The sequence below is a fragment of the Melanerpes formicivorus genome, unplaced genomic scaffold, assembly GCF_026170545.1.
Source record: "Melanerpes formicivorus ecotype bairdi unplaced genomic scaffold, bMelFor1.0.p_v2 SCAF_39, whole genome shotgun sequence".
Lineage (NCBI taxonomy): Eukaryota > Metazoa > Chordata > Aves > Piciformes > Picidae > Melanerpes > Melanerpes formicivorus.
In genome coordinates this window covers 4,614,346-4,632,336 of record NW_027142391.1, presented here as the reverse complement: position 1 = coordinate 4,632,336, position 17,991 = coordinate 4,614,346, and the positions used below count along the sequence as shown (strand labels likewise).

General features: G+C 46.8%; 1 protein-coding gene across 1 annotated transcript; it reads right to left on the bottom strand.

The window, feature by feature from the left end:
* Nucleotides 1-17,322: 17,322 nt before the first annotated feature.
* LOC137450998 (forkhead box protein E3-like) lies at nucleotides 17,323-17,991 on the bottom strand. The gene has a single exon (XM_068158066.1). The coding sequence runs from the start codon at nucleotides 17,989-17,991 to the stop codon at nucleotides 17,323-17,325; it is 669 nt and encodes a 222-aa protein (XP_068014167.1).

Below are 17,991 nucleotides of genomic sequence, written 5' to 3'. Positions count from 1 at the left end.
TAACACTACCCAACAGGCGGGAAACCGCGCTTCTGCTTCAGCTATGTGCTGGGGCTGCAGATACAGCTGGCAACTTGGGCACATTTAAAAGTCAAACGAGAGGGTTTTGGCAGAAATGGGCTCATAGCTGCATGAAGTATACAACACAGCAGATCCACAGCAGCTACTGCAGAGGTGAGCAGCAGAGCTCACCTGGGTAAGCACAGCCACAGCACATCCTCTGCTGAGAAACACCTCCAGCCAAACCAGTGCTCCCAGACTTGAAGAGCTTGTTGCATCCTACACAAAGGGTCTGTGTGCTGCAGCCTAAGGCTACACTGCTGCAGCATTTTAATTCTTCATTGGGATTCCTTTAAATACATATTTGGGACCCCTAAAAGCTCTCTTGCAAGCAATGTGCACGCTGAAGGGAACTTAGGATATTAAACTGTACTAAGTATTTTAACAGCTCCCGACAGCCTCCAACTGCTGCACACATTCATTTTCATCTTTAGAACTTTGCAATTCTCCATCTTCAAATAACCAGAGCTGCCACAGTCTTACCAGTTATGATGAACTTCATAAACAGCTTACTACTGTTGGGTTTTACAGATGTTTGTTCAAGTAGAACACAGCCTAAAAGACGAGGGAAAGACAAGACCTTCATCACTTTGAAAATCAGTGCTAATGCTCTGAGGAAGGCATTGACTAATCTGAACCAACTGCAGATGCAAAAGCTCTTAAATCTTTGTTTTGGGGAAATTCAGATAGGAATTTGCAATTTGAATGTCAAGCCCTGTAAGGCTGCTCACTGAGCAGTCAGCAGCATGGTAGAACATCAGAGATAACGATGCACAAACTGCTCAACTAGCCAGAAATATTATCAGAGCAAACACTCATCCCAGGGAAACCAAGCACTGGGAGTGTGACAGCACCAGCCTCACTTGACATGAATTCCTGTTCGATAGGAGCACAGCACAGCTAATAATAAAGAGTAAACGTTGTTCATCTGCTCAGGATGCACACATTGCCATTTGTACTGCTTCAAACACTTAAAGGGCACGTAGTGTAAGCTCCTGCTTTCCCTCCTTTGTTCTTGACACTCAAGAAAACCAAGGCACAGAAATTAATTGGCCATAAGTAAAATAAGGGGGAGGGTGGAAAAAAAAAAGAGCTGTTTTATTAGGATTATGTACATTTACTTGTGGAACAGTTACATATTCAGTGAGGAGAAGAATAAAAAAAAGAGAAAAAAAGTGGAGGAAATGGAGACTTAAAAAAAAAACAGCAGAGTTAGGTCCTGAATAATTCTAGCAGGTTGGCAAGTGACTGGACAAAGAGCAGCAAATGCACTGGGAACCACCAGTGGGGGAAATGTAAAGAGATGATGGACAGTGGCTGTCCAGGAGAGAGTTGCAAGGACAACAATTCCATAGCTCCCCTGATAAAAGCCAGGGAAGGAAGGAGGATGGAGATCGTAAGGTTACAAAGGGAACTCTCCCTGGGTGAAGCAGCACAGTCAGGAAACATGGATCTGTAGCAGCCAGCAAGGACTGCAGTAGCTAGCCCCTGACATGGGTCTCTGGAGAGAACAGAAGCAAAAGGCTGTGCTGAATAAAACTGAGAAGAGAAATTCACTGTAACACCTTAAAATGAAGGCTAAACCTGCCATCTCTCTCAGGGGGTCACTATCATACATCTCAGGTTCCAATTCCTCCACCTTGAGTGGCACAAAGAAATATTCCCTGTGAAGGACAAGGCAGGGGACAAACACTAGGCAGGGATATTTAGAGGAACAAAACCCAGAGGATTTGCCAGCACATTTACCAGTTTTAACCTGAGTGGAATCCAGATACAAAGACAAGGGCCTCACTGAGCACCCAGCTCTTTGCTGCCCTGGGCTGACCACCTGTATGCACTGTGCTAACTAACCCTATCTCCTGAAGCACACATCCCTAAGCAGCCCTGTAACAGATGCTGGTTTTCTCCTCTTCTTCATCTACACTCCTGCGACCTTCCCAGGAGGAAGATATCTCTCTGAAGAAAAATGCAGCAGTTATTTCCTAGTTTAGACTTTGGGACAGCTGAGTGCACAGTGCTTATAACACCAACTGTTTTTCTTTCAAGAGCAAGGCCACAGTTTGCTTGTTGATATTGTCACAAGAGACATTTCAGAGAAGAAAACCATGACAAAGCCCCAGCACATTTTTCTCTTTGTTTGACGGACATGTGTTCAAACAAAAAACCTCACCAAGTCAAATCTTTCCATGAGCTGATGATGAATTACCAGAGGATGGAATTCAAGGACCCAAGCAGCTCATTTATTCAAAAAGCCACCGAAATGCTGTCAAGCCTGGGACCCTGAATGACGGAGAGAAGGGAGAATAACGACCAAGATACTCAGCTCACTTGCTGAAGGCCATATGGTGTCCTTTGGTGTCCTTGCCCAGCCAAAACCTCTGTTTTATTTGTGTGACTGTGCATTTAAATGAAGGATATTGCAGACCTGAGAACTATGTCTTCCTCCACGATTTCCCCACAAATGTTTGCAGAGGAAAAACAAGCGACAAGAACTGACCTGAGTTAGCTGCAGCAGGCTGCTGAGATTCCTATCTTGATCATCAGCAACGCCACAGGACTTCTGAGGAAGAAAAATCCCCGGAGGCAGTTCCTCATAGGAGGTTATCAAAATGGACCAGGAGGCTTCATTTGATACCTCTTGGATGTTTCTTCATCAGAATTTCAAAGTTACAATCTCTGCCTGTGCCAAAGTCTTGTGCTAAGGAAAAAGCAGGTTCTGTTCATTGGTGCTGTTGCAAGCAGCACAACATCCCAGAGAACGGCAAGTGAGGTATTAGTCAAACCCTAGGCAGGAGGAGATGCTACTGACCCAGTTCTGCAAGATACATAAGGTCACTGCTGTGTAAGGGATGAGTTTGAGTTACTGACTGCAAAATCCTAAGACAATATAGTTTGGGGAAAACCACACAAAACCAAACACCACCACCAAAAATCCCCTCCAAAATCACACATGCTACCCTGAAAACCCAAGACATAAGGCTTCCAAGGACAGGAGCTGGAGTAAGGTACTCCCATTCTACTCCTCCTACTGGCACTGGTGCTTTTAAGGACTTGCTTCACCTCTCTGCCTGCAGAATACAGATAAATTATTTCCATGCTTTGCAGAGCACTGTTGTTTGTTGAGGTCATCTGAGGTCTTCAACCGGTGGTGCTACACAAGTTCAAAGCCTCCAGATCTCAACACAAAACATTGGTTACTTCTTTAGCACTTCAAAATACGACTGCATGGGTACACACAGCATTTTTGCACACCCACAAGGAACACCTCTCAAAACCCCACTTCTGTTGAAGATGTGATGATGTTTTTTAATACAAAACCAAGGGCTGACAAACACAAAAGGCCGGAAGCTACAGCCCCTTGCCTACTATTGGTTCCTTCAGGAGGGACAAACAACTTTCCCCTCATTCTCTTTTTGCAGTACTACTTCTTGGGATTATTTCTTCTTTTTTATTTTTGCAGAAAGTGAGTGATCTATAAACTCACAGATTTCCATTATGAGCTGTAAACTGCCTGTTGAGCTGAACCACACAATTTAATCTTGAAATTACTGTAAGGGCTTTCTGGATCCTTCGCTACCAGAAGAAAAAGCAGCACCCAGCATTCCCACACTGAAAAGCACACTTTGAGTTCAGATGAGCACTGTGTTCTCAAGGAAAAAAAAAAGCCTCAAAGGGTAGACTTCAGTGATAAAAGTCAGAGCACTAGAAAAGAAAAGTCCTTCATCCAGTTTGGGAATTTTGGGGGTCCTCATTAATCATTTCCAGTAAGACCGGATGACCTTGCAAACTCGTGTGTGGGTGGCTGCCTGCACACTGAAGGCAGACAGATGCAGGTGCCTGCCCGTGCTAAATATTTTGCACAGGCTCATGACTTTGGGTTATATTTTGGGTGGGTTTGGTTTGTTTGGTTTTATTTGATGTTTAAAGCCTGTGTACTCCAAACCGAGCAACATTCAGAACCCAAATAAATATACTCTCTGCATAAAAAAAAAACCCCAGAGCATGTGTGTCACCTCACCAAATGAGGCAGATGCCAGTGACAAATGCTTTAAGCATTTTCTAGCAGACACCTGAAAAATCACTTAAGGGTCAGAAATAAGTAGCAGAGGCCTTTGCATGAGTCATCAGTGACAGCAAGGAGAAAAGGAATGTTCAGGGATTATTTTTTTCCTCTCCTTTTTTTTTAATGGGAGATGACTTTGGCTGAAAGAGAATTATTTTTACTGCTACCAGAGTAAAATTTCCATTTGTGAAGAGGGGAATTTCCACCTGAGACATATTGATGAAAAATCATTTACATATCAGGAGGTGAAATGACAATTTTTACCCTGGGAACAGGGTTGAAGGAAAAACAAACTCTTCTCGGTGGCAGGAAAGTGCAAAGCTTTTGCACTCAAATTTTGGTCCAGAAATAGATAATGTTTGTTTTCATTAAGTCTTCAAAAATATTTACAAAGAAGAGAAGATGTATTTCACAGAAGCAAACATTCCAGCCAGCCTAAACAGAGCTAGGACTGGGAACTCTACTGGACAAGCATTGCCTACATGAAGCACTTAACTATACGCTACAAGGGTGGCTGCGCCTCTCAAAACCAATTGAAAAGCTTCCCTATTTATTGTTCCTGTGTCATTTCAAATGAGGACACAGCCAGCATTTCAGTGGGGCTGGGTCTCTCCTCACTTCAGCAGCATGCATTTAAGCAGCTACATTTGTGGCCTCAAAGGACTTTTGCAGGTCTCACCCTGCCTATGACACTGGCCACGGCACAAAGCTGCTGCCTTGCTCACCCATTCAGGACAGGGGGAACAGCAACGTTTAGTATGGGATCACTTCAGAGGTTTGCAGTGTGGTCACTTCAGTGAGCCAACATTTTCCACCTTTTCCTTTCCATTTTTTCAAGAGATCTTGCTTATTATTTCAAGGAAAACACTTGAGTATTTGAAAATTAAGGGAGAAAAATAAGTCCTACTCATTGAACTGCTGCTTTAGCTGAGCCTAGCACATAGAAGTAGTCATCTGGACCTAAACAGACAATAAACCTGTTCATAGTGGTAAACAACACTAAATATTCCTTCAGTTATTAAATCAATTGAATGAGGGCAGTTTCCATGTGCAGACAATCTTAATTGCTTACTAGAAGGGTTTGCAGCCTGTCTTCACGTTTGTACATTTTGCATTAGCCCTGGGTAATGAGGCTCCCCACAAGTGATTTTTCCATTTTAACAGCCATTGTTCCATTTTTACAGAAGGACAGGGCCCCAACACAAACCACCCCAGCTCTCACACACCTTTGCAAGTGATCTCACAGTCACTTGGCTGGAAAATTTTAATGAACTTGGGGCAATTTTATTTCCACTGGGTCCTCACTAGCCAGTTTCTGTATAAGTACAAGCACACAGCAATTCACCTCCCATGTCTTAAACAGGAAAAAAGTTTGGTCTTACAGAGACTGTCTGGAAGTCTTGTTTCTAAGGTGGCTGTGCTGTAAGCCTGTTTGCACCACCACAAAGCCCTTCGGTCCAGCTTTATCCTGACACCAAGAGGAATAAATCATCCAACACAAGCAGCCATAAAAGCACCTGCAGCCTGTGATGCTGGTGGGAGGAACTCAGCAAGATGACAACTTTGCATTGAACTTCCTATTTTATTTCCTTGTTACCTGCAACAGGAAAAAACCTCAGCCTCTCACTTCCTCCTCCTCCTGCCCACTTTCTGTTTGGTGTTTAGAGCAACTGGTGTGAATTAGCTACTCTCAGGAGATAGATTTTCAATTTGCTCTTCTTCTAAAGGCCACTGGTAGGAAGGCACAGAGCAAAGTCTCCTGGATGAAATGGCAAGGGTAAGGAGAAGTCAGTAACAGACACACATAGTTAGCAGAGCTCCCAGGCAGCAAGAGGCTGGTGCTTGGATGCCTGCAGAAAACAGCACTGCACACCACTGTCAAAAAGGAGATGGGTTGTGCCACAGAGTTCATGCCCAACTCTGGCAAGCCTTTCAGAATTAGGCTTGGAAATGTAATGGGAAAATGCAGTGAAATCTTTGCAAAGTAAAACAATCTGACTAATATGCCTCTTGTGGTTATCTACTTGCCAGAGGTGTGACTCACCAGTCAGATGCCCAACAGGTTAACAAGCCTCCTGCAGACATATGGCACAGCATCCCAATGAACCTCTGATGGAAGTGTTTCCTGCCTGCTTCTGTGGTGACCACCCACCAGCTCCTCTGTCAGGTTCCTTCAGGACACTCTAAGGAAATGTTTGCCCAGAAAAGGGGCCTTTAAAGATACTTTATTCCATACTCTCAAAAGCCCCCAACAAAAATATACCTAGCTACTACATGATTTCTTCTGTGGCCAAAGCAAAATAAATTCACAAGCCCCTTGACTCTAAAAATACATCCACCCTCCTCTTCAGACTTCCCTTTTTACAGAAGCATTCCTCTTTCTGTGCCATTTCCCAGCTTGTCACACTTGTCTCTTTTACTTGCTCCCCCCATGGAGCCAGACGAATGCCCTCTCAAAACACTGAGTTCCTGACGATGCCACGTGGGTTTTCAGTGTCATGCCACTACATCCTGAAGCACAGCACCCACTTACAGACCATTCAGAGCTAACAGGTCATGCTCTGACTCTTCCTCCATTCTTCATTCCTCTCTTCCTCCAGTGCATTATTGATTGCTGCTGCTCTCTGCCTGCGTCCCCCTGTGTTGGCAGCTCACGTGCTGCAGAGGGAATGGAGTCTAACATTGCTTTCTGTTCCTGAAACACCAGACAGTCTTTTCCCTGTGGTCCCATAAATATCCACAGAAGGAACTTTAAAGCCTGGAGTAGCTCCCTCAGACTAGCAAATGGTGAAAAGCAAACCATCAATCCCTCAAACCCCACCACACCTCATCTTTTTTTTTGTTTCAGTGATGAATCAGAACCAGCAAAAGTCCCCAGAGATTTGAAATGTATTGTACCAAGAGGAGAGGCACACAAGTCCACACATCTGATCTTGTTTACCAGAATGGCCCTCTTCCCCCCCACAGCTCCCATCTTGACTAAACTTTTGTCTTCTCTTGTCTCTGATAACAGACACCCCAAGATGCTGGGCCACACAAAATAACCTGGCACTGGGAATTACTCAGTGCAGAATGTGACAGCATTTCTCTCTCCGCCTCCTTCTGAACCCCTTTGCTGGGGTCCAGCTGACCAAAGGAGGGAAGGCAGCTGAATGTCTACTCAGTTTAAAAATGACAACAAATAGCTTCTGAAGTCAATCTCCTATGTTACAAAACAGTGAAGATGAGGCCACCTGACAAACTTGCACAGGGAAGAGAGCTCACAGAGCAAAGTCTTGCCCTTCAGGCACTTCAGACAGTAAAATGACCAGTCATGGGACAACCAAACCTTGATTCATTTTTTATCACCTTCTTGATGATCAGTGCTTCCAGATCATTGACAGATGGTTGAGCCTGTGACCTTGGCTGGACTTTGGAGACCTTGTAGCTACAAGCTGGCATGGGTAAACACATGTTCTGGTAGTGCTGCCCACATGTGAATTAGCACTGACTTGATGAGCTCAGTAAACAGTGCTCCTGTCATTGGATCCAGGGGAAGGTGGACTTCCTCCATGCTGGCAGCATCAGGAGAAGACATTGAGCACAAATTATCCAGTAGTACTATTCCACACTTACTCCCTTGAGATTAGTATTATAACAGAAAATTCAAATCACAAGTCACATTGCTTCCCTTATGTCACCAAAAAATAGAGGAAGAGGCCATCAACAGAAAAAAAGGGGGAGGGGATAAGGGCAGGCTAAGTGATTCTGCAACCTGTTTTTCTCTGCTCTGAGTGAGGAGTCAGCAGCTCTGATTGCACGTGTGCAAATTCCCCCAAAGTTTCCCTCTAACTTTCCATTACGGAGGCAGAAGTGAGCTCTAGTAAAGCCAGCCACTGATTTTGTGCTGATATTGTTTATTTACTTCAGTGAAGATATCAGTTAGATCTTATCATGGGTGACTGAATCACCCTCTACTACATAAGTGTAGTTGACTCTCCCTGAAGGAAAGGAGCACATCAGCAGATTGCGAGCGCTCAGAAGTCATCTGGCTGCATCAGGGCTTCACCTTCACAGCTTCCCTCCCCTTTTGAGCTGGTTGCCTTAACATTCTGGTGGGAGGACTGGGAACTGCCAGCTGACAGGCTGTTTCCTCTAAAGTGCAGTGCAGACTTTTATGCTATTTGCCTTCCAATACCTGAAGGGATCCTACAGGATGGCTGGGCAGGGACTTTTTGTAAGAGTGTCTAAAGACAGGACAAGAGGGAATGGTTTGCAGCTGAGGGAGAGTAGGGTTAGACTGCATCTTCAGGAGAAGGATGGTGAGACTTGGGAATAGGCTGCACAGGGACACTGCAGATGCTTCCTCCCTGGGGGTGTTCAAAGTCAGACTGGATGAGGCCTTGAGCAGCTGAGTCTAGCTGAGAGGTGTCCCTGCCCATGGCAGGGAGGATGGAGCAGCTGATCTCCAAGGTCCCTTCCAACCCCAGCATTCTATGATCTGCAACATCACACTGGTTTACAAAAAAAGGCAAGCAAACAAAAAACCACCAACAAAAAAATCTGCCTTAGGGAATACAGACAAAAATCTCTGCAAGAGATGGCATGGAACCAGGTGAGAGGCCAGTCAGCTGCAGCTCTCCAAGAGGACAGAGCATCTGCTAAATTCTAAACAGATGTGCCTGGAAAACTTGTCACAAGGAGACAAATCCAGGAGGATAACAACCCTAGGAATTAATCTGGAAGACATGAATGAGCATTACCATGAAATCTCCAATGACAAAGTTGCATTCAGCACACAGTGGAGCCTCCTTGTTAAATCCTCACTGTGAAATCTCATTAACTACATCCCTGTATCACTATCGACAGCTCTGCCCACAGATCAGAGACCACAGCCTTACAGCACAAAAATCAGCCATGTACTTGCTGGTGGCTCTGGAGGGAACTGCAAAATGAAGGAGAAAGCTGAATCCTAATGGAAGCCTGTTCCTGTTACTTAGGAACTTGGACTGGCCAGTTCCATTACAGCCTTGATACCAAACCAGGCAATCCCCAGCAAACACTTGCACAAGCTGCTCTTGCCTCTCCTTGTATCACTGGTCTTGTCTGGTACCACTGGCAACACGTTGAAAAGCCACAAAAATGGCATTGAATCTGCAGGAGCCTTTGGTGGAAACCAAAAGCAGGCAACTTAAATAAAGAGACATCCCCTCCCTCCTTGCCCTGCTCTAATGTGCATGCAAAACTCATCCATTAATTTTTCATCTCTCTCCCCAGCCACCCATTAAAGGGGCACCTTACCCAATTCCCCTTCCTTTTCTGTCTCCACTGGAGCCCTATCCTTCCACGCTTTGGCAGCTGTTTTTCTCCTCCTCCCTGCCCATTTGCCTGCTGTTGTCTTGCTAATTATTTTTTACAAGGCTCCATAATTGATGCAATCTTCCCCATTTTTCATCTCCTTCCTACAGCACTGTCTGGCAAGCAAGGAACTCCACAAGCAGCTGTGCTCAGTTGGCTGCCCATCCGCCTCCTGCAGAGAGGAACCGCTGCCAGAACAAGACTCTTTGCAACCTAATCCTCTATTTACCTTTCTCTGGACTCTACAACTATCATCCAGAGGAGCAGCTTTTGAAGTCACTTAGCAACATGTCCACAAATCAAGGCTCTGATGGTGACACGATAAAAATAGCATCTCACAAACACCCATTTGTCTCATGTCTTGAAACAAAGTTATCTGTAGCTGTCTAGCTCCGTTCCTCACTATTTTGTTGCTTCTAGACAATCCCTGGCAGACACGGCAGAAACCCTGATTTCAGATTAAACCCAATCTCCACTCTGCAACAATCCTACTGACCAGAGCACAGATCTCCTTGGGTCTCTCTAAAGCTTGTGGCATTGAACAAGAGCACAGATCAGACCCTGAGGTGGATCATGAAACTTGTATGGTAGAACAGAACAGCTCCCTCCACCCCACAGGCTGTTCATCTACCAAGGATGAAGTCTGGATTTCACTAGACTCAACTCAGGTTAACCACACTTAACTCTTGTTAAATCTACAGGAGACTGGAAAAATGCTTTCAGGCAACACTACTAACAAGTCCTCTTTGGGAGAGGACTCTGCTGTAGGCTTGACTGAAGCAGGACACCTCATGGTGCATCTCCCTCATGCCAATATCCTAGAACCAACTTCACATTTTGCCCTTTACTGATGCTCTCACTATTTCCTTCTCTCAAAAGCGGGGAGAAACAAGCAGTAAATAGAGGAATTAAGACTGACTGCAGAGTTCCTAATGCAACTTGGTTTCTGTGAATGCTGAAAATCAGAAGTCAGGGTTCTAAGAACTTTCAGCTCTTTGCAAAGTGTTAGCAATTGCTGTCTGGCTCAGTTAGCAATCACTTCTTGGAGCAGCTGACCATCGTCCAGCCTCTGTAGAAGCTGCCAGTTGCCCAAGGTCAGGGAAAGGTAGGGCAGCTCCTAACTGCTGCACTTCAAACTAGATGCTTGCTCATTTCACACACTAAGCATAAAATTCCAGGTTCTGCAGGAATCAGCACTGGTGGTTCATCTTTCAGCATTATTCTGACACTGACTGCATCTGACTGATTATCACAAGATGCCCAACTACAGGACAAATTCCAGTTCTGTCCACTCAAGCGCAGCTGAGGAAGTCAAGTGCCAAAGAGGAGAATTAACACAGTTCTGCCATTGCCACAACACTGAGCAATGCAGTTCTGAGGAGCACACTGCATCACTACCTCCTGAGAGAGCCACTTGTGTGGACAGGACCGCACCTGAGCAACATGTGTGTGGTGCCTTTTCCAGAGCCTGCACCCAGACCTTTTGCAAGCATTGCCAGAGGCTTCTTCCAGCCCTCTAACCTCCACCCCATGTCCTTGCTGCTTGTTGTTTCAAAGAACAGTGGTGTAAAAAACAGGAAGCCATGCAGAGAAGAGAGAGAATACAGATTGAGGCATGAAACTGCAGCAGCAATAGCTCCCCCAACACACACCCCACCCCCTCACCACAGGCCACCTTCTCGGTGAGAAAAGCCGAATTTGCTCTTGACGGGAAACTGGTTACGGAGTTGCATGGCCAGAGACCCACCGAGGGAGGGGAAATCCACAGAGTGAAGGGAAACACATCTCACTCACTAGGGTCTGCTGGTCTTGGGGGCAGAGAGGGAAGACGTGGGTGTGCAGCTTGTATCAGGACAGCACAGACTAAACCCACAGGTGTCAGAGGTTCCTGGAGTGCCTGCTACACTTCACTGTCAATGTGAGTCCTAGCCCATGCTGCCCGCTGCTGTGTGGCAGACAAGGGAAGACTGAAGGCAAGGAGCTCCCACTATGGCACTCTCTCCAGACCACAGCTCTGCACCTGGCAGCCTGGATCTGGAAATGCTGAAGGAGCAGAAGAACTGTTCCAGATCCATGCAGGATCTGCAGCCTCCTTGCCATGGCTCAGAGAGTTGCCAAACAGACTGCAGTCAGCAACTGCACTCTAATACATAGAATAGTGGCCAAAGAAGGGACTCTGTGGAGAAGAGACTGGAGAGGGTGCAGCACACCCAGAGCATTGAGAGGTCTGGGCACCTCACCACTCCCTAGACAATGCACAAAGCATCATCATTTCCCATATATCCCCTCCTCAGACCTCCCTTGTTGCTCTTGCTGGGAACTGGGATTGCTCCTTGCCTCCCTGAATTGCAGCCATCTATTGAGGAGGAACAGATCAGCTCTCAGCGTTCACAGCTCTCCCACCTCACTCCTTTCGGCAGCTTCTGACTGGAAGGTCTCCATTAAGCAGGAGTCTTCACTGCTCACACCCCTATCTTTTCAGTCTTCTACATAAGGCTGAGAGATTAAAAGGGTGGAGATAAGGAAACAACAGTTAGGGGCAAAAACACAAGTAGGGGACAGAAAAGCCAAACAAACCACTGACAAACAAGCAAACATCTCATGTAAAGCATTTCCAACTTTGTCTCTGCATGTAGCCATGTTTATGTCAACCAACCAATTGGATAAAACAAAAAGGAGAAGAAGCCATCTCACAGGAATTCTGGTGATGCTGAAAGCAAGAGAAAAAGCCAAACACAAAATGTGGCCTGACTTGTTGCTTCCAGAGACATGTGCTCAAATTTTCAAGTGAATGCAGGCAGGGTAGGCACGCACAACCTGAGCCATAGTGGGTGACAGTTCACAATATGAAGCCACAAAACAACCTAGCACATCCCGTAGTGAGTGACAGCTCAGGATCAGTTACAGGCCTTAACGTGCCAAGCATCTCCTCACATTGTACATAGCTTGGATTCTGCCAATCAAGACTTTTACACCTGTGCTAAGTCAGCACTGTGCACAGGCAGATTGTCCTTCTTTCCTACTGTTGGTAACACATAACCCCTTTGTTTTAATTGATCAAAACAAAAGGGGAAAGAGTGACTCACAGTATCTAGGGGTTGGAGGGGACCTCTGGAGATTCTCTAGTCCAACCCCTCTGCCAGAGCACAATCACCAAGAGCAGGTTGCACAGGACAGTACCCCGGTGGGTTTTGAATGACTCCAGAGACTCCACCACCTCTCTGGGCAGCCTGTCCAGTGCTCTGCCACAGTAAAGAAGTTCCTCCTCACGTTTATATGGAACTTCTGATGTTCAAGCTGTGCCTGTTACCTCTTGTCTTGTCCCTGGGCACCACTGAAAAAAAACTGGCCCCATCTTCCTGACACCTACCCTTTAAGTATTGATAAGGATTGGTAAGATGCCCTCTCAGTCTTCTGTAGGCAAAAAAGCCCCAAGTCCCTCAGCCTTTCTTCAGGAGAGAGATGTTCTAACCCCCAAATCAATATAGATGTCAGGCAACACAATGAAAAAGAATTAAACAGTCTGATAACTACTGGTGGGAAAGGGGAATGCAATTATTTCCTTAGTCATTTCCAAAGCCTCTCTGTTGCTTACAAGGGGATGTGCTGTGTTGTGGTTTATTTATAGAACCTATAAGAATGTTGACCGAAGGCTGCAACTCGAAAAAAACATAAGCAGAGGTCAGGTTTTCTACATGCTGTCACAAACCCAAGAGACAGAGGCCCACCAGTAAGACCCTCTGCTGCTACAGGAACACAGGAGAAGTCCCAGTACTGCTGAGCTGCTTAAAAAAGCCCTGCAAGCCATAAACAATCCCCCTGGTTTCAATGCAGCCAACACTGCAGTTTTCTGTTCCAGCCACAGAAGCAAGGCAGGGAGCAGGGGGTGTGTGTGAAGGTGCCTGAATGAGACTGAGGGGGATTCCCAGGACCTCCCTTTGCTGGCAGAGCTTCCTAGGCTCTTTGGGTTTTTTTGTCTTTTTAAATAACTGGTGAAGAGAAATGCTCCTACAAGCAGTGACTCAGAGCAGGGCCTTCATCTAAATCCTCTGAATCATTCTTCGGAGATCATCTCGCTGACAATTGAAGGGGCTTCAGCAGAAGGAAGGCAGTCAGTGGCAGTTAGCTGAAAGAGAAGATTAACTCCTCTGTGGCCTTCAAAGCAAAACATCCATATAGGAGACCTAACCACTTGCTACTAGAGCTGTGGATTTGATATCCAAACCTGCTCAAAATACAAAAAAGGAGAGAGAGAAAGGAGGTGCAATAAGGAGCATGAGAGGAAGAACAAGGCGCCTTCCAGTGTGGCTTGCAGTTCAAATACATGGACCACAGATAGTTCAGCTGTGTGCATCCCCACTGTTCTTAGAAGGAATGCAACATGCCCGATTCCAGCCTCATTGATCCCGATCCCTGGCTGATAAACTGGCACAAACACACCATCTAGTGGCAATCACAGGTGGAAAAGCTGCGGAACCACCAAACTGCTGGAAAATAGCTCACTCTCACCAACTTAAAGAGGCTGCTAAAAGTAATCCCGGAGCAGTATGACGCGTGAGCTCCCTGGAGAGAAAAGACACAGCTCTTGACTCCTCCCTGTGTCCTCTAAAGCTTGGTACGCGTGTATATTGTTCAACAGAGATGAAGAATCAAGAGCTGAGCTGATGTACAACTCCTGCATCTCTCATTACCTCATGTAACTGGGCAACATGATTAGTATTTCTTGATACACAGAACTCCCGTGCCCGCGTATTCACAACGCTCATCTTAAAACGGGCTTCAGCTGGAAGCTCTCTTAAGCTTTGCCTCATGTATGTTCTGCTTCACGTTCCCTGCTGCTGACAAAGCGTTCATCCCTGGTTCAGATTTGGTTTCCTCACAGAGGACCCAAGAGCTAGCAGGGACCCACGGGCACGGCCAAGCATGGGTGCCAGTGCAGGGAGAGCCTCAGCCCTGCCACGGCTGGGAGCCCAGCGGGGCCTGCGAGGAAGCTTCTGGGCCCCACAGACTGCAGCTCCCTGTGCGCCCCAAGCCCCAGCAGACCCAGGGGAGGGCACTGTACCCCCAGCCCACCCTGACCCTCAGCTTACCTGAGAAACATTAGTAGTTGTCCCTTCAGACAGCGGAGCGGCTGTTGCCTCTCTCCAACAGAAGGGTTTCCCTATAAAGAACCCCAGAGAAGCCTTCTCAAGATGGCTCCTTTGGGACCACAGCTGGCAGGGGACCTGAATTTCAGCCCTCACTGAACCACACAGGAGGGAGCAAGTAGCACCATCAGCCCCACCCAGGCACCCTGCCGAGAGCCTGCAGCCCGCAGGTGACAGAAACGAGCTAAGAAATGCTCCTGCAAACAACCAACCTGCTGAGCCACTTAGCACCTCCTCAAAGGAACTGGCATGGCCTGAGCACAACTCTGGGTCAAAACCAAGGATAATTGAGCCTGGGAAGGACAAGTGGAGGTGTTTGCCTTAAACTGAGCCTGGGGAAGGAAAGGCTTTTCCCAAAGTGTATGATTCCTTGTGTGTGTCCCCCCCCAAGTTCCTAGATCAGAAGTTGTACTAACAAGTAATAAATTCAATTAAGGGAGAATTCCCTGAGTCAAGGCTGTTCTGTCTGCAACAAGGCCACCCGACACTCAGTGACACAGCCCACCATTGGATTCCAAAGACACCTCATACACTGGAGCTTTACCTCAGAACAAGAAAATTCCTTTCTTTGGGGGAATATGGGGCGATGGAGCCAGGGGGTGAGGGTGCCAGTCACAGTGGCCCTACTGCAAAGGCCACAGAGAAAAACCCTGAGCAAGTCCACACCGAGACTTGAATTCTTTTTACTGCTAGCTCTGGAGATCCACGTATGCAAGCACACAAACACAAAGCCCCCCAGATATAGTCACTCTTCACAAGTTATCTACACAACAGAGCAGAAGGAAGACACTGTGAGGGTCCAGACCCACCTTACAAACACTGGCTACACCAGGACTGCACAATCAGTTTACACTGAGGCAATTTGTTTACGTCTGAAGACGCAAGGAGTCCACCCATGAGCTAGAAGTTCATCCATAAGCACACATCTTGCTCACGCACAAGGACAAAAGTTAGTTTGTGCATGAGCAAACAGTTAACACCTGGGCAAACAACTCATGCATGAGGGCACTATAAATTTAATGTGATTGGATGTTTTCACTCTTTACACATTTCCCACAACAGAATGGGAAGAAGAGATATCTCATCAGAAGAAATACTGAGTCTGTTTGCATTAAGGAAAAAACTATTGGGCCTGTTTGTACTGCCACCACCTATACCACACCCTGGAGGCCATTCTATTAGAACCACAATGGTTACCCCAAGAAAATGGCTTTTGTTCTTCATATGCTCACCTCTCCAATCATTATTTTAGAGTAAAATAATAACCTGTGTGTGGTGCTTAGCTGATGAAACTAACCTGTGAGAAGCACACACACAGCCAGGACTTTCAGAAACTCTCATTTTCATTGTTTTGTGCACAGTGGGAGTACAGAGGTTAAATTTAACACCAAAAATCCAGCAGCTGTAGTTTCACATACACATGTGAACACATGTAACCACAGCAGAGCAGAACCATGTATTATTTAACACAAAAAGCCCCAAAGAATGTGTTTCAATTACAAATTTAGCCCTCAAAATGTAGCAATTCTGACGTGCCTGCATTCCACTTGGGGCATGGAACTGATTTTACAACCACAGTTCAACAGAGCCTAAAGTTTAGCAGGTGGTTTAGTATTCAAGATTAACAGGAGCTGCATGAAAAATGACACCAAAAGAGAATAAAAAGCAACCTGAAAAAATCATAACCCTGCAGTATCTTAATCTGTTGGCACCCTGTAAGAACAGCCATGAAGCTGCTGCCCCAGCTAAATCTCACAGTATTTCCAGCACTGCTAGAATTGAAAGCCAACATTCAGAAGCCCTTTGTAGGGATGTCAACTATAAAGCTGGCCCTTCAGCTGCACCTTCTTTCAAAGATCATCAAGAAAGCATCAAAATAATTTAGGCATTATTTTAAGACACACCTCTTAGGAAATGCTATTTATTAAACAAGTAGTAAAATATTATAACATACAACAAGTGCTGGAATTAGAATGCTTTCTTAAACTCACACCACAGTTCGTATAAGGAGCATATTTTGTCTCTGAACCCTTATTCTGAGGGAAAAGCATAGAAACAATTCCCTCTGAAATCAGAAGGGGGAAAAGACCCCTGCACAGTAATTGTGGCATCCTTTGCAAGAACTATATGAACATATGCAAACACGTACAACAAGCAACAATACAAAATAACCCTTTCCTGTATAAAAATAATCCCATTTGGATTTGCTTTAAATTGAACCCTGGTATTTACTTTAAAGATCTTTGGGTTGTACGTTTTGTTATAGGTTTGTGTTTTTTTTTCACCCCGAAATGAAAAACACATACACTGCTTTTTCATGAACCTTCAAAAGAAAAACTGCACAATGCGTTTAAGGACACTTGGAAAAGTGATTTCCCTGCATAAACCGTTTCACTTCTGCACGACGGGCATCCACAGGACTCCTCGGGGACTTTCAGATTCGAGAAGACACAAGTTACTCATGGATTTACTCAAGTTCTGCAGCCCCCCATTCAGACAACAACATTATTACCCTCCCATCCCCAAATTCCAACAGATAAAGTAGTGCAGGGAAACACGGTGGCACATCTCTGTCACCGCAAGCGCAACTTTTCACACCTATCTTCCTTCAGGCGTTTCCAGTAGCTGAGTTTGAAGCCGAGAAGCAGAAGCACTCCGCGATTGCAAGTGGAGTCCAGCCGTGCCTGTCCCGTCGCACACTCCCTACCGGGGTTTTCATTTGAAGGAGGGGAGCAGCTTTGCCCCCTGGTCGCCGGTTCCCCCGAGCTCCACGTTAACCGGGAGCAGAGCCCCGGCGGACAGCGGCCAGGCGGGCGGCCCCAGGAAGGCAGGCGGACCCCAACCTGGCAGCTCCGGGTAGCGGCATCCACGGGCCAGCGGCAGCGCCGCGCAGGGACCGTGCGGACAGCCGGGGGGAAGCGGCGGCTGCGACAGCGGCAACGGCCAGGGCACAGAGACGGCGGTGGGATGCGGCTGCGGGGCGGGAGGCGGAGGAGAAGGCGGCCGAGGCTGGGGGCTCTGACGGCGGGGCCGGCGGCGGCGGCTGTAGTCGCCCCCAGGAAACATGTCGTGGAAAGCAGGATCCAGAGCCCATTCGCCGCCGCGGCGGGGGACGGTCGCGGGTCCTGAGCGGCGGGGCAGGCGGAGGAAGCAGGGGTTGAGGCTGAGGTTGTGACGGATGCTGTTCTGCCAGCCCTTGGGACCGCCGCGGTAGTAGGGGAAGCGGCCGGCGATGTAGTCGTAGATGCCCCTGAGCGGCAGCCGCTGCTCGGGGCTGGCCTGGATAGCCATGGTGATCAGAGCCACGTAGGAGTAGGGCGGCTTCTGCAGCCCCTCCGCCGCGGACTGGCTGCCCGCTGCTGCCTCGGGGCCCCCCTCTCCCAT

Bases quoted from the DNA above. Each gene is read 5' to 3' on its own strand.
- LOC137450998 (XM_068158066.1), bottom strand. From the start codon at position 17,991: ATGGGAGAGGGGGGCCCCGAGGCAGCAGCGGGCAGCCAGTCCGCGGCG.